Raw genomic sequence first — 23,189 nt, 5'->3', positions numbered from 1 at the left:
CGCTAACATAGATATAGGCACCCTGCCCTATGTTGATGCCATCTACCATCCTCTTATCTCTTCATCCGTTTCCCGTTTCTGACGCTTTTCTACAGTCTTAAACAGGAAGTTGTATAACCTTCTGGCCTAGTAAATTCTCTGTAGGCGTTAAAAACAGTGTATAGGCCATTGTTGTTTCTAGCTTAAACCCCACCCCCCAAAACAACCCTAAAAAAAAAAAAAAAGCAGTGTTGTCAATCCATTTTTAGTCTGTTGCAGTTCTAAGTTTATTTTTAACCCCAGAAAACAAATGAACTCTTTGAAGCAATACAAAGGAGCACAAGTTGTCATAGTTTTAAAGAAACATATTTATTGAAATTGTATAAAAATAGCTTCTAAAATAATTTACAATTCTAATTTGAAAAGATGGAAAAACAAAACAAATATCCAAGCTGCGATCATGCAGCCAGAAAAGTCTTCTGAGTCTCGCACTCACACTCACAACATTCACTCAAACAGCGCAACGAAAACCAGTTACCATCAGTAGACATTGGATGTTTACATACATTAGGATGGAAGTGCTTTTGGGACTATTTACATGTTATTTACAACACATACAAACATACACATCTGCTCTTTTCAAATTTTTCAAGCCATAAATATGGTCACATCTCTGCTATTATTTTTAAATAATGTGGGCCCTTCAGTGATGGTGGAATGAAATATATATATATATATATATATTTGTATATATACACACATACGCGCACACATCAACAGCCGAAATTCTCTCATAAATAAATAAATAAGATCTGTGACCAAAAACAAACAAAACCTCATTGAGTGTGAAAAAGAAGACAGCAACAATAAATATCGTTCTTATTTACAATTCTCGTCCCCAGCGATTTTTTTAAGACCTGTGTGAGGCACTGTTTATAAGAAAAAAAATTGAAGAGCAGAGGATGTTATATCTCGGTATGGTTTTGCATTGTGGTGTGCATTCAGGTGGGTTTGAATGAGCGGTTGCCTAAGCCTTGTGTTTGTATACAACACAAGAAGGAGGAGGAAGAAAAGGTTGTAGAATAGAGGTGGATGCTGTAGTAAAGAGTGAGGTAAGTCCAGTTTTTTTATGATTTGTTTGCACAGGTTGCTGCCAGAGCTATGAGGTTGTCTGGTTGCTAATGACATTGGAGTAGTAGAAATAGTGATAGTAGTGGTTATAAATGGCATAGGCTTTACTGATCTAGGCCCACGAGAGGAAAAACAGTGACAGCAATAAACGCTATAAAGCCTTGTAGAGCGTAAGGAGCAAAAAGGCCATTGATGAAAAGCCTTTTTGCTTCACAAATTCAAGTATTTTCAGGCGCCTACCCCCCCAACAATCTCACAGAAGGCACTTTTCTTTGAGAAAACAAAAAAAACTAAAGTCAAGCTTCTCTTCACCAGCGTCTTTGCTTTTCCCTCTTTGCTGTGATCTCGAGGGAGAGAGCGGTGCAACGAGAGCTTATGTAACTCTGTCCTCTTGCCATTCAGCACAACAGCCACACAGGTGTGTGTTTGCTCAAAGCAGGTGTGTCCAGAGCACGCCCTCCTGCAGACTCACGGACGTCCGGTGCCTAGATCAGCGTCCAGCGAGGATGATGTCATGACACTAATGGCTGGGAAACTCAAGTAGTTGGGGTCGTGACAGTGAAGAGGGTCTGACCCGCCAGGCCGAAACTGCCAGATGTGTGCAGTTGCATACACTTTGCTCTGGGGTGTGGGTGGCCAACGTTCCTCTCCACTCTGCTTCAAGTCTTTTGTATCAGTGCAGTCCAGTTCGGACCAGAACAGCCCAATTGTAACAGTCCGCGCCCGTATCATCGAGCCACGGCCACGGGGGTGGGTGTGAAGGCTGAGGGCTCGTGGCCGATGCTGTGCAGTCTGATTTCTGTGGTCTGGTTCTCTGTCTGCACCGAGGACGGTACTACAGAGGAGGACATGCTCTGCATCCACGAGTGGTTGAAGATGTCCTCGAAGGACGGGCGGTCGGCTGGCCGCAGAGACAGACACCATTTGATTAGCTGCTGGCATTCTGGTGAAAAGGAAGCAACATGCAATTAGTCCTGGTCAACACATGAGTAAAGTAGATGATGTGCAACGTGTGACTGAAAGGCTGGTATATGAGCTGCAACGTGGGTTTACCTGATGAGATTCTTCTCCGGAAGAAGACCTGCCCCCTCATGATCTCCTCATCATGTTCAAATGGGATGTCCCCGCACACCATGTCATACAGCAGGATACCCAGGGACCAAACTGTGGCAGAGCGCCCGTGGTAGCGATGGTACTTGATCCACTCTGGAGGACTGTACACTCTTGTGCCTGTGAGACAAAAATAAAATAAAAGAAACAAATTAGCTTAAAAGGTGTACTCTTTCTAAAAGAAAATTTGAAAATCTCAGAAAACCATGTGACTTATCATAACACAGTAATAGTGAAAATGAAAATATTTCTGGGGAGAGTTGAATGATAAACAAGGACTGGGGATTTGTCAGCTGAGCCTGTTTCTCAGGCTGTTATCTGGGCTCAGGTGCCAGGCAGCGTGACAGGCAGTTTTTGCGTGCGGTAACAGAGTGCACTGGAGGGAGGGGGAGCAGACATGTGACTTTGTTTACAAACTTTGAGTTGTAAAAATACCACTTCCCTCCAGTGGGGGGCAACAAAACTAAGGCAAAACCTTCCAGCATGTACTAAAAGGCGGCTGTGTGGAGTATGATTACACAAGCTGGGAATTTCTGCTGTGGTCTAAACGGGCAAAAACCTTATAACCCTAATGATGTCGATAAAAAGTATATGTAAACAAGTTAGGTGAAAAACAAAAACAATATACAGCGCACTATATACTGAGCGCAGTGAACTCACCATCAAAGTCCGTGTAAATGGTGTCCTTCAGCAGGGCTCCGGAGCCGAAATCGATGAGCTTCATCTCCCCGGTGCGGAGGTCGATGAGAATGTTCTCGTCTTTGATGTCCCGGTGCACTACGCCGCAGTTCTGGCAGTGCCGCACGGCCTCCAGCACCTGGCGGAAAAAGCTCCGCGCCAGGTCCTCCGGTAAGGCACCTTTCTCGGTGATGAAGTCGAACAAGTCCTTGACGTTCTCGGGTCTCTCCATTACGATGATGAAGCTGTCCGGCCGCTCGAACCAGTCCAGCATCTTGATAACGCCGCGGAAGCCCGTCCCGACTTTTTTCAGCAGGACGATCTCCATTGGGACCCGAGAGCCGTTAGGCTTTAGAGACAAATGACAAATACAGCACTCAATACACACGTACACGCCCTAAACCAACCCGCATGTGTGGGTATTGATAAGTAATATGTTTTTCATCTTAATTAAAAAAGGCGCTAATAATAAAACTGCTTCTTACCAGCTCTCCCCACTCCGAGATTCTGTCCTTGGCTACATGTTTGACAGCGACCTGCCATGGCAAAGGAGAGACCGCGTCACACAACGTGTACAACAACCGCACATGTAATAACCATGACAAATAAATGAGCACATAAAAAACGTATTCTAATATTAAAACATGGCGTACTAACCGGAGCTCCGTCGGCTATCTTCGTTCCGGAGTAGACGGTTCCGAAGCCGCCGCTGCCCAGCACGGCGCCGACCTGATAAAGCTTCTCGAAAGGCTCCCTCTCTTTCACTGCAACACAGTATAAACATAGCCGGTAAATACCGGAGAGCAAACCCGCTTATCCGCGCTGGAAACAGCGCAATATAACGGCGCTAATATAAGAATATAAAATATTGCAACATGGCTAACATTACTGTTAATAAATGACCGTCCTCGGCAGTTATTAAGTTAAACTAGCTGCTAGCGTGTGTAGACTGAGCCACTGCTGCAGCGCCGTCCTCCATGACAACACAGCGGGGGGAGAAAAAGGGCGTCTAACCTTGATGAACCTGGAGCTGGATTTTCGCCGGCATGTCTACGGTGGAGATGTGGGCCAGAGAATTGAGCTTGGACAGCAGCATTCCTTTAATATCCACCGCAGGTCAACGACGTGTGCCCTCCGTCTTTGTTTTTGTTTTGTTGAAAGGAGTAGTTTTATTCCGACAGTGCGTCTTTCCCGTGCTGAGCTCCGAGTCCACGTTGCAGGAACAAAAATGCGGTAGGGATCCTTTCATCCGAATAGCAGACAAAAAAACAGTCCCTGTGGTCCAGGAAAATATAGCCAAAAACGTAGTCCCGGCAAAAGGATGAAAACCTAACGCGAGCTACGGCAGTCCCCTGCAATGTTTTGTAAACAGTTGAGTAAAAATGCGCGATATAAGGAGATAAGGCAGGGTTCAACCTAGTGCCTCAGTCTGACACCGGCTCCTGAAAATATCTGATCGGGGGGGGGGAGGACCCTTATATGACTATAGTAAGGAGGCGGGTACCAAATGCTGACGTCTACATTGGTCCCGCCCTCTTCCGCTCCTCTACACCAATAAAAAGCAAATACCACATGTCAATCACAGACTGAAAATAAAGCTAACCGGCCTGCCAGACACAGACGTGGCGGGAATCAAAACGCGCCAAAAAGGGAGAGACTAAAGTAATAATTATGAATTCATGTTGGAGGGAAATGCAAATCCAAGGCCAAGTGCTTGTCTCCTCCCTTCTCGGGAAACCAAACCGGGTGGGGTGAGGGGGATATAACTAGACCATTAGGAATAAGACTGAAGATAAAAGGGCGGCACTGGTGAAGCTGCATATAACATTTTGTCTACTCTCTGGCATAGCTTGATATCACCTGCAGAGCGTTTTTCCTTTTTTTTTTCACTGTTTGCACGTCACTTGCTAAGCCTGCATTTAACAAAATAAACACCCTGTTGCTGCACTGAAGCATCCATATTGCTTCATAAAGATATTTGTGCTTATAACACACACATTTGTATGCACTCAAAGTATAGATATGACCTGAGAGCAGTTCATCAATTTGCACTTCAGTTATGCTCACCCCCTGCCAATCACCTGATTAATTTCACATTCAACACAAAGCTTTACGGGATGAAGTGAAGCCCAGGACTGCGCTTTCAGTTGACAATGCCTCTCAACTGGCTGCTGCATCAAAGAGGCGCTAGTGAGAATAGCTGCATTCCACTCATTCTTTCAAATTGGGTGGCCGTGTCTGCAGCCGTTCACAGGATGTGGGAAACTAGAGATAAATAGGCTTCCATTTACCCCCCTTGCCAGGCCCCCTCCTCTTTTTGCCCTCTCTGCTCCTCCTCTCTCCGCCTTCTTTTTCCCGCGCATGTTATTGTCGGAATGGCATGCTCCCTTTCCCCCACCCATGCTTAAGTTGCATTCTGTTTTCCTTTGAAATTTCACAGCAGATCTTAAACGGTCATGCTGCTGATTTAATGCATTTCACATGTATGTCGTGAGATGACGCACCCCAAAAGAATAAAACAGTAAGTGGTGTGTTGGTGCATGAGGAGCACTGCTTTGTAGATACACTACAGTTTAAAAAAAGGTGACAGATAAAGTGCAGATGATTTACTATTTTGCAGCTTTGGTTTGCATTTAGTGGCAGAGATTCGTTTTTTGTAGTTTTTTTTAATGCACGGGCTAGCATGCACAAAAATGTGTGCTTAATGCACCATGAAGGTCATTGAGTGCATGTAAGGAAAAAAAAGACTCAGTGGGCTACTCTCTTAAGGTATTTTCAGGTCAGTCTGGCTTAGTGGAATGACAATGAGAGAAAGCGGGGTTGTTGATACATGCATTTGGGACACCCTGGGCAAATTCCTTCAGCCCTAAAATGTTTGAAGACAATATGCAAATCAGGTGCAGAACAATGTAACCAAATGTCAATCTCATTTAAAAGGCTTCCTTCAAGTACTGGTGTGGATGAGGGCTCTGTAACCAAACATATGTACCTTCCTTCTTTCTTTAGGATCTACACCAGCCATTCTTCCTGGGTGTAGATTCCATTTGAGGACAACAGGGAGGCAAGGGGACACACACATGAAGTAGCCCCCAGTAACTGTTGACTTTCAGATACTTCATTTCCTGCATTCTTTTGCAAATTTTAGGCGCCAGTTTGCACACATTTTTCTGCATTATTTGAAAGTAGAAATGCATCGCCAGCTCAACATCTACTGGATATATGTATGGAATGTCTGTGAGGCCTGCATTGCTTTAAAAGGATTATTCTGAACCCTTTCCACATTAACATTATCCCCACTGAGTCGAAAGATGTAAGCATTATTTGCTCTGTCCTGTTTTGTTTGCTTGGCTCCAGACGTCAGAGTCAAACTGTAATGAGTTTATAATTCTGTGTGACATCAGGCTGTGTTTGTGTCTTTTGTTTGGGGAAGTATAACCTTGTCATCTGATAACATTAATGATAAATTCATTTGCTTAATTTATAACAACCCCGCCCCCAGACTTTAATAGACTTTAATAGCGGCTATGCTTCAGCAAGATTGCTCCCCATGTTCAAAACCTTCTGCACTTTACTGAAGAGATTTTGAAATGCCTAAATTCCTAAAACAGAAGCCAGTGCAAACACTGCTATCCCATTTAGTGCCACTTGAGGCAGGCTCCAAAAAGTCATAAACATAAACTTTATTTGCATAGCACAAATTAAGAAAAAAACAAAAACAAAGCAAGAACACATCTTGAAACCTTGAGATTAGCCTTTATTAGCCTTTACCATTGCCAGCTTGGTTTCAGAAAACGTCATGATAATACCATTTCATCTGTAAAAGGTCATTAACATGATGGTGGCCAAAACACTAACGTGTAAGCTTCAAACCTTTCCTCTTCTTCTTTCAGATTTCATGCAATTTCTTGCATCTAGGTTATGCTTCACTTTTCCATAACACGTACACTCCCTCCCTCCCCTTGCCTTTTATATAAAACATTTCAATTAGCATTCATGTTGCTTTTGGTAGCACTGTTTTATCAAATATTTAAACCAGCATTGTGCATGCTCATGTACAGTGTACAGTCTCATTCTGCTGCAATAAAGAAATCCAGTTGTATAGAAGTCTATTGGAAAATGGCCCTTGGCTCCCTTGATCTCTGTGTTACCCTTTTCTGAGATGGTGATAGCAACTTGCTCGAACAGTTTTTCACAATGCAATGCACCAAGTGGGTAGGCCCACCTCGTATTCATTCAGATTTCATTTACACACCTTTCAGTTCCTTTATATGTTTGCATTAATCAGACTATGACCTTTTAAGGCCTTGATTTTAATGTCACTGACCAGGCTTTGTAGCTTAAATCACATTTGCCACACTTGTATTCGAATTGAACATAGCTTCAGTGTCGAAATATATGTGAATAAGTGGATAATCTATGAAACTGTTGTTAATGCGTTTATGTTCCTGCTGTAATAATGTAAGGGTAAGTGGTGTTACAGTGGCATGGGTTCTGATGGGAGTGTGCGCTTCATGCCCAGTTAGGGGCACAGGAGAAGTGTGTGAAAATGAAACGATCCAAAGCAATGAGTGCCACAGTGAAATGCCACAAGTGAGTGCATCATCTTTCTGTAGGCTGCAGATATTCCTGCCTGCATGATCAGCAATGCTCAAATGACAGCCATCTAAGCCCATCTGTCAAAAGGACAGGTTATTAGTTTGGGACCAGCTGCTCACTCCAATATCCTGACGTATTTCCCCTAAGGGGAGGGCAGCAGGTTCTCAGTGTAAAGCAGGGCATCCCGCTCTTTATGGTCGCCAAACAGAGCCACAGTGACCCGTGTAATGGGCTGGTGGGCTCAAATTTGTAGCAGGTTTTTCATTTACATCAGTGTTATTCTGCATATTGAAACTTTAGAGGCCACAGGATAAAAAAGCCACATAGCTAAAGTTGGCTTGCATAATATGTCTATGAATTACTTCCTCTTTCTAGAGAAATGAATACCATTTCCACTGGAAAGTTTCACAACACCAATGTTTGTGTAGAATGACTGGTCATAATCAGTATGTGCATAACCCTTTGTAAATATTTGGATAAAAGGCTCTTTTATTCTGAGTTTTATGAGATCGCTAAATGCTTAACGTAGCAAAACAAAAAACAAACAAACAAAAAAACCTGAAAAGAAAACAAAACAAGACATCATATCCAGTGAAAATCTTGATACTGTGAGCTGGCTTCTTTGGGAGGGAGCTTGCCATAAAGAAAATTATTATCTCTGTTACCTTTTGGCAAACTCCTGACTTGCTACTCCACCTTCGCGCTTCCTGTAAAAGTTATGAAATGTCCGATATGACATATTTATTAAGAACACATTGCCTTTCAAGGAGATGATTCACTTTCTCTCTCACCCACATGTGTGACCTCTTTTTCACTCCTCTCAGTCTTTCTGGATTGGGGTAAAAAGTGAAACACCACTTAAGACACGTGTCTATCCATCAAACATTAACTGCTGGCCGGGCCGCCTTCTTTAGCTGAACCACAGTTCCCACCTGCTGTAAGTAGCAGGAAAATGATTACAGAAGGTCACGAGATAAAGGTCCACTAGTGGTTCCAATGAGTTAAACACTAGATTGAACTCTCCAATGTTGTTATAGTCACATAAAATCCTGCGACACAAGCATGTATAATTATAAGATATACTGATTTGTATTTTATGCCTTTGCTGTCTGTGTGGAATCGAGACGGGTAATTATTGTAAATAGCTGGTTTAAGTAAAAACATGCAGGCTTTTCCTTATGATACGCATAGTGATGACTGTGTTAATGGACATTCTCTGTAATTTTCCCCCATAATGGGTTTGATACTTCACTCACAGCCTTATCATTCATGACAGCACCTTCAGAGCTCACAATAAATGCAGAGCCCCCCAATGCAGGGATAATTGCTGTTTATATATTCTAATTGCTTTAAGCTGTGTGAGTCTATAGTGAACTCAAATAACCTCTCAGCTGTAATGATGCTAATGGAGAAAAATATAGCTCTCCTAATATCTTTTACATATAGACATGCTTTGCTGTCATTTTCTGAGCAGAAAAAAATAATTTGTCATAATGAAGATTCCATGTGCATGAAAAAGTGTGTAACAAATGCAACAATTAGCTCATGATCATCAGCTAAAATCCCCCCCAAAGGACCTCAAAAAGGCATCTGTATGCTCATCACTGATAGCCGATTATCATGGGTAGGTGTGTGCTCTGTGACAGTGATTGACAAAGATGACCACGTAATTAGAGGAGGATCGTAATACTGTCTTGCAGCTCAGCAGGAGCTTTGCTGCTCTCAGACAAACAAAGCCTGCCTGTGTCATTTATGTTGACAATGAAGCCGAATGACAATGAAGCCTGCAGGGTCCTTGTGTTCTGTTATTTATATGGGATAGTCAGGAATGAATGCTTAGTGCTGAAAGTTTGGTTCCCCTTGCTTTCCCATTTGAGCAGTCACTGATTTCAGTGCTTCATAATGTCTGGGGTGAAAGTTACAATGCCTGGCCATTGCCCTGTGCTACGACACAGGACCTGGAAGTTGCTAACCCAACCACCAAAGGTGGTGCACACTTAAACACACACAAATAAATACAACCGCTGAAACATTATCTGCCATGCTTCCAAATTACCAGCAAAGTCTTTTTAGGTTCCCCCCTAAATAAGGAAAGCATGGGCATGTGTGAATGATTGTGTGTGTTTAAGGAATGAGATGGGGAGGGCAAGTTATATTTAGAGATGACTTAAAGGCAGAAAGACTCGCTGTGGGCTGGGTAGCCTCCGGTGTGGCCTGACCTCTCCTCAGGTAGCCTCTTATCCACTGCTCTCCTCAGGTTATAAGAGGCCTTGGCTAGTGGGGCTCATGGGAAAAGGTTCCAATACACATCAAAAGAAGGCCTATGTGGGAAAGCACTACAGAGTCCCATAGGTCACCACAGGTCAACTTTCATGTCAGCACAGGCCTGATTTCAGGTCAGAGGTTATTAGCATACCTGTCCTGGGCCACTCAGACTGTTCTTTAAGGAAATTATCCCCACTTGTCCCAATTAGGGGTTCTGCTACTGAAGGGTTGTTTATGATCTTTGTTGTGTTGGTTAAAGAGGAGTTGGTATAATCAGTGTGTAAAACAGGCAGGCTGCTTTTCACATTGCGAGCGGTTACAATAATAGAACTATTGTGAGGTTTAGCCTTGTTACTGTGGGCTTTCAGATCATAGGAAATAACACATGCAACTTCATCCCAGCAATTACTGCTGATAATGACATTACTGATAGAAAGGATTATATGATATCATATGACATGGCCTTACTAAAGTCCTGAAAAAATGTTCAGTAATTAGAAATAAAAATGCAGACACGTGGAGTTGTGATAGTGTAAGGAAATGGTTAAACTGGTTTTTGGTAGCTTTTATGTAAGGTGCAAACTAGAATGTTTGGCTATAACCTGCAGTAGCATTACTTTTTTTTAAACTGCTTTGGGGTTATAGGTCATGGTAAGTTATGTTATTCTTTGCTATGAGGCCAAACCAGTACTAACCAGAACCTGCTCTAAACCAGAAGTAATTGTGTACAGTTGAAAACTTTACTATGAGCAGAAAAATGAACCTAATATGGAACTGCAGTGGCCAGTCAGGCCCTATGTTAAAGGGCCCATCTTTAAAACATCAAAAGCATGTTTACAGCCTGATGCACTCTGAATATTGGAGTTTGGCATGTGGCCACTATAATTTAGAGGTGTCACAGGAGCTGTAGCTGATCTGCTAAGCCACACATCTGCTCCAGCTGTATAGAAAACATGGACGTAGCTTCTGGCTTTAAAAAAGGAAGTGCTTTAAACTGGAATTCTATCTGAAGACCTGATAGCTGTTGTTGAAGAAAAAGTTCCAGTCGTATAGAAGTCCATGGGAATTGGGCTTTCTGACGTAACCTCTGTAAACACTTTCCTGTTGAGTTCCAGGCGCTTTATGGTAAAGACCCTACAATAATAGAGTGAAAACCCCAACAATTAGACAAATCCCTATAAGAAAGCACTTAACAACAGTGGGGAGAAAAAAACCCTTTTTAACAGGAAGAAATCGACAGCAGAACAAATGTCAAACATAGATAATAATAATAACTACTGATTACATGCAAAGTAGTGTATAAACACAGAGAGTGAAAACAGATGAGTGATGAAAAAAAACCTAGTACATCACGAGAAGCCCCCAGCAGTCCAACCCTATTGCAGCTGAACTAAGGGAGGGTTCAAGGTAAGCTTTACTACTTATTACTAGGCTTCATGAAAAGGAAATTAAGGCTTATCTTAATAGTAGAGTGACTGTCCAGTTCCTCAATCCAAACTGGGAGATACTGGGAGATACACAGAAGAGTATCCTGTAAGCTGAAGGCTCTGCCTCCCATTTTACTTTTATCTTTGGTACCACAGGTAAGTAGTATGGGAGCAAAATGCTCTATTGGGGTGATATAGTACTATAAGGTCTTAAAGATAAGATGGGATCTGATTATTTGAGGCTATCTATGAGAGGAGAAGGATTACAAATTTGATATTGTATTTAACAGGGAGACAATGAAGAGAAGATAATATGGGGGAAATTTGCTTTCTCTGTTGGGGCCCTGTTGGTTGTTTCTGTTTGACATTAAGGACTTCTTGAAATTGCACTGCTATGCTAAAATAGCAATAACCAGCCTTCCCCCAAGATGCCTGGGTGAAGGTCTGCTGAAAACACCACTCTCAGCAATGGCCTTCCACTGGTTCTGTAATGGCTTTGAGGGTCACAGTGAGGAAATGGTGAACTGAGGGGAGCTGTGAAGCTGTGTGCTTCTGCAAGGAATGTGCTGAACCAGGAAGAAGTCTGCTAGTGTCACCTTCCCACAGAGGTTAGGGGGATCAAGGGGGTAGGGACTTGAAGGAGAGAAGAGCTGTTGTTTAGCGGGGGCAGTACGCATTCATCCACGTGGGAAACACACAGTAGTGACATATTAGACTGCTATCACACAAACAGCTCAGTGACACTGCAACCAGTCACGGCCAAAGAATTTTGGCGGCAGGGTTCTTTCAAAAAAAATTCCCACAGGGATGGAACAAGGAGTTTCTCCTTTGCCCTTTCTTTATGTTTGGCAATCAGGTGGTCTGTTTTCATTTCGAGAAATTAGAGACAGGTTACACTGATGCCACCTATAAATAGCCCTGTCCCAAACAACTAAGATTCCCTGACGAAGTTATGGAACACTGAAAAAGTCCCCACAAGAGTTACAGCTAATGCTGCCTTATCTTTTTTTAGCATTTATTTTCACTGATCTGTTTGGTTTCTGTATCTTGTTTCGGTGCCCTGTCGAACTTTCTCCATTTCTTTTTCACTCCCCCATCCCCTAGAGTGTCTACAGTTGATTTGCATTGTCGCTCAGAGAGTGGGGTTAGCAGTTATTGTTGTTGTGATGGTAGAGGGGTTTTCCCACCAGCTTTTCCCTCTCCTCCAACTGAATCAAAACACCTCTGTGTTGCTGCCGGTGATGTCATGGCCCAGAAACTGCTCAAAGTCCTGCTTCCCTGGGAAACCCCATATCAGGAAGTCCAGACGATTTTTTTCCCCCTCGCTCTTTGATTGTTATAGCAGAGCAGCTTGGAAGAGACTGTGAGGTTTCTGATTAGGTTCCCATCCGCTGCTGGCTGAAGAGGCCACTGTGAACCCACTGAACTCAAATGCCAAAGCGGCTTGGCTACTCATCTGCCTGTCCCCCCCCCAAATTTGCATTAAAGCAATAAAATAAGGATATAACACGGCTCTAAAAAAGACAGCTCTTGCCAGTATTTGTGATTTATTATTTGTGTTGCTGTTTTGTGCATTCATGCATACAGGCTTAGGCCACAAGCAGCCATGAAATACAGCTGTCGATGAGTCATCAAGTAAAAATATCCAACAGCTGATTCAACCTAACAACAGGAGAACAAGAGGGGACTATGAAACCCAAAACAAAAGGGTGCATTCAGCAGGTCTAACTGATTGGTGTTTTTGAACTAGGAAGAGCATGTTTATTGGAGGAGACTTGTTTACTGATGGTAAAGAGATATAGTTTTTACATAATCCAGATTCTAGTATAACACATTTCTGCAGGCTGTCTTTGTACAAAGCTAGAGTTTGGGCTTTGTACTACAGGGTAACTTCGGGGTTAGCCCAGTTTCACTATAGTTTCCACTGTCACGAAAATTATTTTGTTTTTACTGTTGTCTGTTTTATACATCAACAATTTGTTCTGGAGCAGGTGATGTTTGAGATAACAAAGCAACACCATTCATAGAAGAGCTGGAGACTTTGGTGCACAGAAGAGGGCCTGTGTTTTAAAAGGTCAAAAGTTCTATTTCTCTCTGACAAGAATCAATAAAATATTTCGTTTCTTAGGCAGAATATTATTCTCCTCCATTTATGCATCAGCAATGTTATCAATTTCTTTGTTATCCATTGCTTTATATGGAGTTATAGACTGTCAAGTGTAAGTTTCTCACAGTACTGTTATGGACAGTTGGGGAGCCACCTGTGAGTCAGTGTTTTCCATGGCAGTTGCTGCAACTGTTAACTACTGTGGTTTACTGTTGCAACTGGAGAACTTTGTAGGCCTTTGCCACCCATGAATAGTAACTCTTCTAACCCTGGAAACCCGCTGTGCTGTTGTCATTTTAATAACATGGTTTTTGTTGCTAACACCTATTAGCAACAGAAACATTACCAAACAAATCCCCAAAGCATCATCTTTCTTTTCATTTATTATTTTCAGGGGGAAAATGCTAACTAGCCTAGCTTGCTACTATTAGCGGTGACATCTACAAGGCCTAACTGTATGGCTTCACTTTTCTAACCCCTGCTGTGTCATTGTCAGCTGCTTTTGTGTATCTCACATTATTGCATATTCTTCCTAATGCAGGGAATGTCACTTGTTAGGGTAGTTGTTATGGTGCTATAATACCATAATTGCAGAAGTTGATAGTGCCTGTGGCAGCAACATCTCCGTCACTACCAATGTTCCCTCTAATTTTTCATGTGTCTGAGCGAACGCACAAACTCTCTGAGCGGTCCCTTGGACCACTGTGAGCAACAGCAGACGTGTGCACTGTGGTCACGCCAGCATCGAATCCATTCATAAGTTACATGGTTAATTAAAATAATCAAATTACAGAATTTACATTTATGTTAGACTACTTTTAATTAAGTGCTTTAGCCCACTTACAATCAAAATTTGAAAAAGTCTTGTTCATGACCTGTGTAAAAATGTTAGCACTATTGGAAGTAAAAATAACTTGGACTCCAATTTTGAAAACACAACTTTCTTTTACATATTATAAAGCTCTGACTTGTACTATGAGTCTGTGGTCTGGGAGAGAGTCCTGTAACTCTCTGTCTGCAAAATACAGTATATAATGACCAATGCTGGGCAATTAATTTTATAGTTACTTCTTCAAAAAAGTTGCTGAGTTTTGCGAACAAAGGTTTTTGCAGCTGTTTACCTAAAATGCAGCCAAGGTGTTTTCTAAACAAACATTTCACAATATTTACACAACAATCAGCTGTTCTGTATCAAATTTTATGCCACACAAATCATTTGTGCCACTCCAAAGAATAATTCCTGTCCACTATGAGATAAAGGAGAACAACAGCCTGATACCTGCAGGCTTGACAACAGGAGATGTATCACTGTTGTAACACCTGTAACATTCAGAAGTCGCCTCATTGTTCTGACACACACAACAAAACTATTGACTACACTACACACTAACGACACAAGATTTGCGCTGAATGTCGCAAATCTCTCACATCTCAAAACACCGCCGTCACTTCTAAAACTTCCCCCTTCCTAAACAAAACTAAATGCCATGTTGCCATATCATTTTTTGATTGGTCGAAATGGTACATTTTTCGACCAATAGGAAAGGCTGGGGTTTTTTTTGGTTTTGGCTTTTCTCACAGGCGGAGAGTGCTTTTTAGCGTTTTCCTTATAAAACACAGTTTTTATATAAGATATAAACTATGATAGTATTCAGGAAGAAAACCAAACATTGCATATAATTTTATCATAACTCCGGTTTTACGTACCTATCAACACAATTTAAAAACTGGTATAAAGTCCACGTGTTTTCCGTCTGTCCTGCTCACATCTCCAATGGTTGTACACGTTGTCGTTAACGTGGCTTCACTCCACATCAGCCACGCCACTTTGTTAGCTAAAACACCGGTGTCGGCACATGAGGACGCTGTCATAGCCTGTCAACGACGTTGATTAGCTGCGTATATACGAATGTGAATCGCATTATTGGCTGGACTATGGGATAAGGTGGCATCGTTCTAATCCCATACGGGAGCAGCCAGTGACTTACTGACTAACATTGCAAAACAGAATTGTTAAAGTTTTAATTTTAATTTCAATTCAGGTTAGATTTTTGTGTGTGCGCAACGCAGATTTTTTGTGCGCAGAGACCGTGCCAGCAGTGCGCAATTGCGCAGCTTAGAGGGAACATTGGTCACTACCACAACTAAGGAAGTGGAAATTTGAATAAATATTTACCAAATACTTTATTGATCTTGATGAGCAGCATCATGTGGTTTGACATGCCATACCACATAAATATACTTCTGAAAATATATTTATCATATGAGTAAATCTCAGTTTTCTGTGTGACATGTGACTGCTTATTTAATATTCAGCAGCCCTCTCGCCGAGCTGCAACCCATGTTTGTAAATGTAATGCATTTAACAAAGTAAATCATGACTCTGTGGTCACATTCACATTGAAACAGTAAGGTTTGTGTCACTAGTGCTTCCTATTTTACCCCCTAATGAACTGATTTACCTTTAAATGGCTGCGGGACACAAAGCATAATTCTGCTGGCTCTGGCCTACTTTCCCTTCTGGTCCTCCCCACTTGCACATCCTGCACACACATGCAAATATCTCTATATATGTATGTGTGTGCGGGGTGTGGGTGGATGGTAGCGTTGAAGGAGGAAGCATGAGGAGTCATCTGGCCATGCGGTCCCCAGAGGGAAGGGAGGGAATGCAGAGAAAAAACATATCTTTGCTCCCAACCTTCTTCTCTTCCCCTCTATCTCCAGTGATTACATCTTGTCTCTGTGCCATCACAGGATGACACATACTCTGCCTTTTTCAGATCTGATATCGTTTCCCAGGGATAAACTGTAATGAAAACACCACCCACTTCATAAAATTGTAAATAAACATTCAGTGCTAATTAGTTCCGGGGTATGAAGAACATGTCCTGTCTTTTTCTTTTTGCTCTCGTAAGCACCAAAAGATCTGATATTCTGTATACACACTGTTCAGGGACTGACGATTTTGCGCCTGATGTGATTACACGAGGCAGCGCTTTTTGCGTTTGTGTTTTTCTTTGTCTTCTCTCACGTGGCCTTTGCTCTCGGCTCTCAGCCACTGACCACCCTCTTTAAGGCTGCGGTTGAGGGTCACTCTGGAAGTTAATGACAGAGGAAGCACATGGTGACACGCAAATTGCTGGTCCAGCTCAATGAGTGTATGGCAGCTGGCTGGCCGGATGAATGATAGCAGCTACTGTCACTTTAAAAAAAAAAGTTTTTGCCTTGGTAGAAAAAAAATGTCATCTGGCATTTTTAATCTGTAATCTTGTAAAAGGTGCTGCCACCATGAAAACATTGTAAAAGTAGTATGATAATTATAGTGGTGCTTTATTAGGAACTGTTTTAGTTCTCGCTACACTGTGAGAAGCTTAAAGGTGATCTGTTGTCACGTTCCCAGGGTTTCTCTTTGTTGTTATTAGGTTTTGTTTTCTGTTTGGTTTTACTGCTGCTGCAGTGCTCTTAGTTTGTGATTATTTTTTCATATGAAGCTTTTGATTCCTGTTTGGTTTTCATGGTCATTCTGGCATTTTGGAGCATTATTTCGTGTTGCAGTTATTTGAGGTCTGGTCACACAGTGTTTATTCCTGCAGTGTTTTCCCACCTGATCCTTCCTCTGTCTTGTATTTGGTGTCTTGTTTTGCTCTGAAAGCTGTGTTTGTGTTGTGTTGTGTCCCATTCTGGTTTTACTTTCTGTTCTTCCCTTCTTCACCTTGATAGTCTACCCCACCCAAACTGTCTTCACCTGTTGATTATTTTTACCTGTGTTCTGCTGCTTTGAGTAATTAGAGTACATACACACACATAATAGCCTCATCAGCTACCTATTTGATCCACGTTGACATGATAGCATCTCACATTTGCTGCCAATGTATTAGTGGCACATTCATGACGTGACTTGTTCCAGCACATTCCAAAGTTGCTTTATTGGATTGAGATCTGGTGACTGCACAGGCCATTTGAGTACATTGAACATACTGTCATGCTCAAGAAACTACACTGAGATCATCTGAGCTTTGTGATCTGATATGTTGTTGGTGTTCTCTCATATATTGGATATCTAACATTGACAAAGTTTTTATATACTGAGGTCAGTGGTTAAACTGAGGAACTGGTGGTGAGCTATGTGCTCATATATCAGTGTTGGTCTGGGACCAACATTATTACTGACAACTTACTAATGATGTTTGAGAATTCACTTGGCTAATACTATTGCGCATTAACAGCAAACCTAACTACATATTATATTGTATAAATGAATAAAGCTTACGATTTGTCCCAGAAAAAAGAGTTTTATATAAACATGGACATGTTTTTCTTTTTTACTCGCAATGCAAAGCCATGGCATCATGACAACGTGATTGGTCAGTTGCAATATTGATCCTGCACCAACATTATCATGATGATGTAGGAACAACAGCACAGGGATATCAGATACACCGTGACCTGGGACATTATGCTGCTGGAAGCAGCCATCAGGAGATATTTACACTGTGTCATAAAGGGACATGGTCACTAAAAGTACACAGATGGACTGTGGTGTTTAAGCATTGTTCAGTTGGTCTTAAGGGAACTGAAGTGTGCCAAGAAAAAGTTTCCGACACCATCACACTACCACCAGCAATCTGAAGCATTGACGTAAGGCAGCAAGGATCCATGCTTTCATAGTGTTTACACCAAATTCTGACATTACTCTCTGAAATTTGCAGCAAAAATTGAGACTTATCAGACCAGGCAACATTTTTACAGTTTTCTAGTGTCCAATTTTGGTGAGCCAGTCCAACTTGTAGCCTTGGTTTCCTGTTCTTAGAGGTATTTTCTTTTGCTGCTGTTGTTAGCTTATCCTTTCTATCAGCTTGAAGCAGTTGGACAACTTTCCTCTGACCTCTAGTATGAATGAGGTATTTGAATGAGGAGAACTAGTGCTCACTGGATAGTTTCTCCTTTTGGCTCATATTTTGTAAATCTTGGAGTTGGTAGTGTGCTAAATTTCCAGTAAATCGGCAGTTTGATACTCAAAGTCACTTAATTTTCCTTTTCCAATTTACCGTTTTCCCTATTCTGATGGTTAGTTTTGAACTTCAGCAGGTTGACTCGACCATTGTCGACATGCCACGATGCCTTGAGGTGCTGTCATGTGACTCATATTTGTATTATCAATGAGTTGAATAGATGCACTCGATGAAGTGGCTGGTGAGTGTGTGTATATGGTTGTCTCAGTATTTCAAGAAGCTTTTATACTCATTTCCAGCTCCACTGTTTTATTTTTGTGCTCTAGAGTTAGCGTCACAGTTCAAATTAATGCTTTTTTAAAATCTTACCTCGGTCTTTGGTACTGTCTATTAGTTCATCCACAGCATTAGAAACGCTGTTTTAGGTCTCTTGCAGCACCTTTTAATCTGCTTTTCTTCAGATTTGTTACCCTTTGCATACAAACAGGTTTCAGCAGCTGTGTGCCTGTGAGGACCATATTAGGGATATCCTCTCTCTTTGACATCACAAAGACCCAACAGTAGGAAATACAGACAGAAAACCTGGTTGAACTGGCAGGAAAACAAAGAGGCATTTTAATGACCAAGTTAGATGAACAATAACATTTAAAAACAAAATCCAAGATACAATATTTGACAGTGGAAAGGAAGAGAAATATTGAACATACAGTTTACAAAGACCTGGACAAAAGTGGTCTGTAATGGAGTGTTTAGAGGAAGTTGGGGCTTCCTAAGAATTTAGCTTACCAGCAGTTCCTCAGTTTATCCAATGACCTCATTATATAAATACTCTGGCAATGTTAGATGTCCAATGTATGAGAGAATATAAGCAAAAGCGCAACAGGTCCACTTCAGTTTCTCATATTTTACAAACTCGTCATATGTTCTGTATTTAAAGTAATAAAAACAAGATGATTGACTGTAGCGTTCCATCATGAACCTGTTATATTTAAGACATAATTTCAATTCCATGACCATATCAGCAGTCTGTTGTTATGTACAGTGTAAAACAGTCTATATTTTATGAGGAACGTGCACTTTGTTTTACGTCAGAGCAGCTGTTTGCTTTGGTCTTCTCCCACAGATGACCGCCTGCTATACTCACAGTGCTTCAGAATGTGGACAGGTCAAACAAAAGCTACGCAAAACCTCTGAGCCCAGGTTTTAACAACACACACGGATGTGTAACTTTCCTTTAATGTTCCTCACACACCATCGTGGATGCTTGTTTACAGGGAAGCCTACTATAAACAGCAGCCATTAATGTGAGGAAAACGTGGGAGAGGCACTGCCTGGAGTCCCAACCTTTGTTTACATTCTCCAGCCCTGACGTCAGCGGCGAGCTCAGGGCTTGGTGGATCAACAGTGGCCATACGGGAGGGTCCTGTTTACTTACCTGGGAAAATTACTGTAGCACTCTGCTACATCTTTAGCAAACAGGAGATGGGGAGGATGGAAACACAGAAGCAGGGAGAAGCGTAGAATGAGCCGATAACAAAAACACTGTGTGGAAAAAGACAGGAGTTTGAAGCCAAAGGTAAAGCTGCACGGCCTTGTTAAGCAAATACAGGCTGCCGCAGCAGGAGTCGTCACTCCAGGTAACCTGAGCCACGGGCAGACGTCAGGCATCGCACAAGAGATTTCCATTTTGAAACTCTGAGCTTAGCCCAGTTAATAACCCCTTCCTCCCCTTGGAGCTCACCGCTCGCCTGTGTATATCTCCGCTGATGCACGCAAACTGATTTCTCGACTTTCACTCGCATCTTTCGCACCTTTTTCTCGGTTAATTCATTCAGATTCAAGTCAGGGAGGAGCAGTTGACACTTGCAACTTTCCCACTTTAGCTCCACCTATCCTGCAGCCCTGCAGCAGCAGCTCCATCAGTATTCATAACAAATGTGACATTTATGATTTGACTCTGAGGTATTGCCCTGGGGGCAACTGTGGAAAGGCAGCTCCTGTGCTCGGTTCTCATGACAGTGGATTCCTCTTACGCAATATATGCTGACAGCTACATGCCTTTCAGTAATATGCTGGTTTAACTTTTACAGCAGGTGAGCTGTCAAGGAATGAATGCACACAGGCCGCGCCCAAGTGCTCCGCTTCTCTCTGCAAGCAATCGAAATTCATACATTTCACTTTGTGCTATTAGTCATGAATTGTCATGGTAATACTTTCCAAAGGAATCCTGTTCACGCAGGTGAGGAAAGCAGTTCTGACTTGAACTTTTGTAATACCAGTAATCTCCTGGTTGGACCTGCTCTTACAGTTTCGGGCCTCGAGGGTGATCGCCTGTCGGCTTTTGTAACTCTAGTGGGGTGAAGCAGATGACCACGATTTGACAGCTGCTGCACCAGCAATACACATAGGATCAAGACAGTTTTATGATAAAAATAAAGCAATGAAGCTTGTGGTGCATTGTCAGGAATATTTCAGCTGAGACCACTATTGTTGAAAAGGGATTGCTATTTCCATCTGTGCTCATTTATATTTGGTAGCGAGTCCATGTTTTGGGATATGCATGTTTAGGAAGCATAGGTAGTGACAGCACAGCATGGAAAAGAGTGATCAGTAACAGATATAACATTAATTAAGCCCCCGAAGTCTAAGTCATCATTAGTGACCCTAGTTCCAAACACTAAACCTGTAAGTACTTAAAAAACAAGATGTGTGTCAGAGTGATTATTTTCTTTGTCCTCTGATCTTTTCTGTTGAAATCAGTGTTGGGGCCCGTAGTGAGAACGGGTTGGATCGAGACCTTGTTGGTCTAAAGTTAGGAGCTGGGGCAATGGTGGGTTACGAATCATCTTGCCAAGATGTAGCAAGTGTGGTCAGGCTGAACCAGCTTAAAAAGTGTGCCCTATATGAGATTTGCCAACTTTCTACTAAACATGAGCGCTCAATACATTTTATACAACAAGCCTCATCCAGCCATTCACACACGTTCATATAAGCACATTTTTCTACGTGTAAGTGCTTTTTGTCTTACAGTCACACACATATGAACAAATCAGGAGCAACTCTGGATTCAATGTTTTGCCAAAGGACACTTGGGACACCCAAGGAATCATCATCAATAATTCTTCACAGCACAAAGAAAACTTGCTACACTCTCCACTTTATGCGAAGGTAGAAGAAATTTAGTTGAATAAAAGTTTAAGGAAAAAAGATTGGCCTATTGCTGCAACACGTTCTCACTCCTAAAGCGTAACATTTTACGCTCGGTGACAAATTGTCGGTATATTATGCTTTCAGCCACCCAACACGTCCCTATATTATGAGTTCGGAAAAATGAGGAAATGTAAAAACCGATTGGAATGAATCTACACATGTACAGTACGTTTATTTTACTTAAATCGCTTAGGAAAACACTAACACAATTAAGGTGGTGGTTAATGTTAGGGATAAGGTTCGGGTTAGGCTGGAATAAACAGGTGGAATGTGTGTTGCCGTGGGAGCTTCATTTTATTCGATTTCATCCAAAATCCAGTGTCTAGCCTAGGAACGCATTCCCATGGAACGGCTCGGGACGTGACAAATCGTCCTCGGGACGAAATTGGCGGGTTATTATGCGTCGGGAGCGAGAGCCACTCACAAAAAAATGTTCCTTACTGAAAAAGTAATGCAGAAAAAGTGATTAGTTACAATCTTACTTCTTGCACTGCCACATGCACTCATCGCACCTGCTGGTGTAATTTTTATATTTTTGTACTAAACCCTGAGCTGAATCTATAAACAGTCAACTTAGGAGACTATATAAGATACGTAATGACTCATCATCTGTAAGTAAAGTCAGAAATGGAAAAATGTTAACCACTAAAACAAAAGTGTATTTCTTCTTAAACAGAGAGAACTAGATGTTCTCCATAAAGCACAAAGTCTTCATAGAAAGCTCACATTTTGTGGAACAGTGTGTCCATTTCCCAGTGTTAGAGCAATGAAACAGACATCTGTTGGTAAGACAGGCTGGAAGGTGGAAGAACATGATCCATATCGGCAAGCAGAGCACTCTGCACATGCATTTTAGGAGTGTTGCATTTAATGGATAAGATTACTTAATGAGCCAAAAATGAGCTGATGTGAAACATGGCTGGCCTGGGTAAAACATTTAGCACTGTTTCTGAGTGGCGAGCGGGAATGAAAGGAGAAGCTGAGTATGCTACTACAGAGCTACGGTTAAATTCTTACAAACGTGGGTATAAACATCAGCTGAGAGGGTGAGCCCTATATAGTACAGGCTTTGCAAGGTCAACATTGTGCACATAAGGAGACAAATGCATGTATTTTGAAATTCAGTTGCGTAAAAGTCAAATGTCAGATTTTATGTAATACTCACAGAAGCAGAACTGCACACAGAGACACCCATTAAGGATGTGAGGGTAAATTATTCATGTTTCCTACTGTGTTTGGTGATCTGGCCACTCTTAGCTAATATTTGATATATATGTGACACTTCAATAAACACTATCCCTTACTGTCTTTCCTGGATTATTAATTGTAGAGTATTTTTAGGAGAATACCTTAAAAGGAACCTATTGTGTTTATCTACATATTGTCATTCTTGTCATACTTTCCTACAGATTCACATTTCAAAATAATCCTTATTTATTTTATACTGAGCTTGCAGCTCATCAGCTCATCCACTGCTTTTAATCTGACTGGATGCTGCAGGTAAACAGAAGATTCGGACAGAAGGTGAGTGGGGCTTCTGCGCTCACAGCCATAGTAGTATATGCGAGATACTTTCTTGGCCCACTTTGGGCTCCTAAAAGTAGGTCTAATCAAGTGCTAGCTGACGAATGTAGGGCTGAACGGTCATTTAATGCAATTTAAGGCAGGCTTCGCCCCTTATGAAAGCTTTGTTTGAGAAGCTAACAAGATTGGAGGAATGACTTTGTAGAAAGA

At 41.8% G+C, this 23,189-nt stretch overlaps 1 protein-coding gene across 1 annotated transcript; it reads right to left on the bottom strand.

Moving 5' to 3' along the window:
- Positions 1–326: 326 nt before the first annotated feature.
- pim1 (Pim-1 proto-oncogene, serine/threonine kinase) lies at positions 327–4,334 on the bottom strand. The gene is made up of 6 exons (XM_026154576.1): positions 3,913–4,334; positions 3,556–3,662; positions 3,384–3,434; positions 2,881–3,247; positions 2,164–2,340; positions 327–2,053 (listed from the first exon to the last, which is right to left on the bottom strand). The coding sequence occupies exons 1-6, from the start codon at positions 3,992–3,994 to the stop codon at positions 1,839–1,841; spliced, it is 999 nt and encodes a 332-aa protein (XP_026010361.1). The 5' UTR covers positions 3,995–4,334; the 3' UTR covers positions 327–1,838.
- Between the last annotated feature and the right edge of the window lie 18,855 nt (positions 4,335–23,189).

This window comes from Astatotilapia calliptera, chromosome 20 (genome assembly GCF_900246225.1).
Source record: "Astatotilapia calliptera chromosome 20, fAstCal1.2, whole genome shotgun sequence".
NCBI classification, from domain to species: Eukaryota; Metazoa; Chordata; class Actinopteri; order Cichliformes; family Cichlidae; genus Astatotilapia; species Astatotilapia calliptera.
This window is presented reverse-complemented; position numbering and strand designations above follow the sequence as displayed.

Bases quoted from the DNA above. Each gene is read 5' to 3' on its own strand.
- pim1 (XM_026154576.1), bottom strand. From the start codon at position 3,994: ATGCTGCTGTCCAAGCTCAATTCTCTGGCCCACATCTCCACCGTAGAC. The intron at 3,248-3,383 runs GTAAGAAGCAGT...TTGTCTCTAAAG, and splicing joins TCTCGGAGTGGGGAGAGCTG to CCTAACGGCTCTCGGGTCCC. The intron at 2,054-2,163 runs GTAAACCCACGT...CCTTTTCACCAG, and splicing joins CCGGAGAAGAATCTCATCAG to AATGCCAGCAGCTAATCAAA.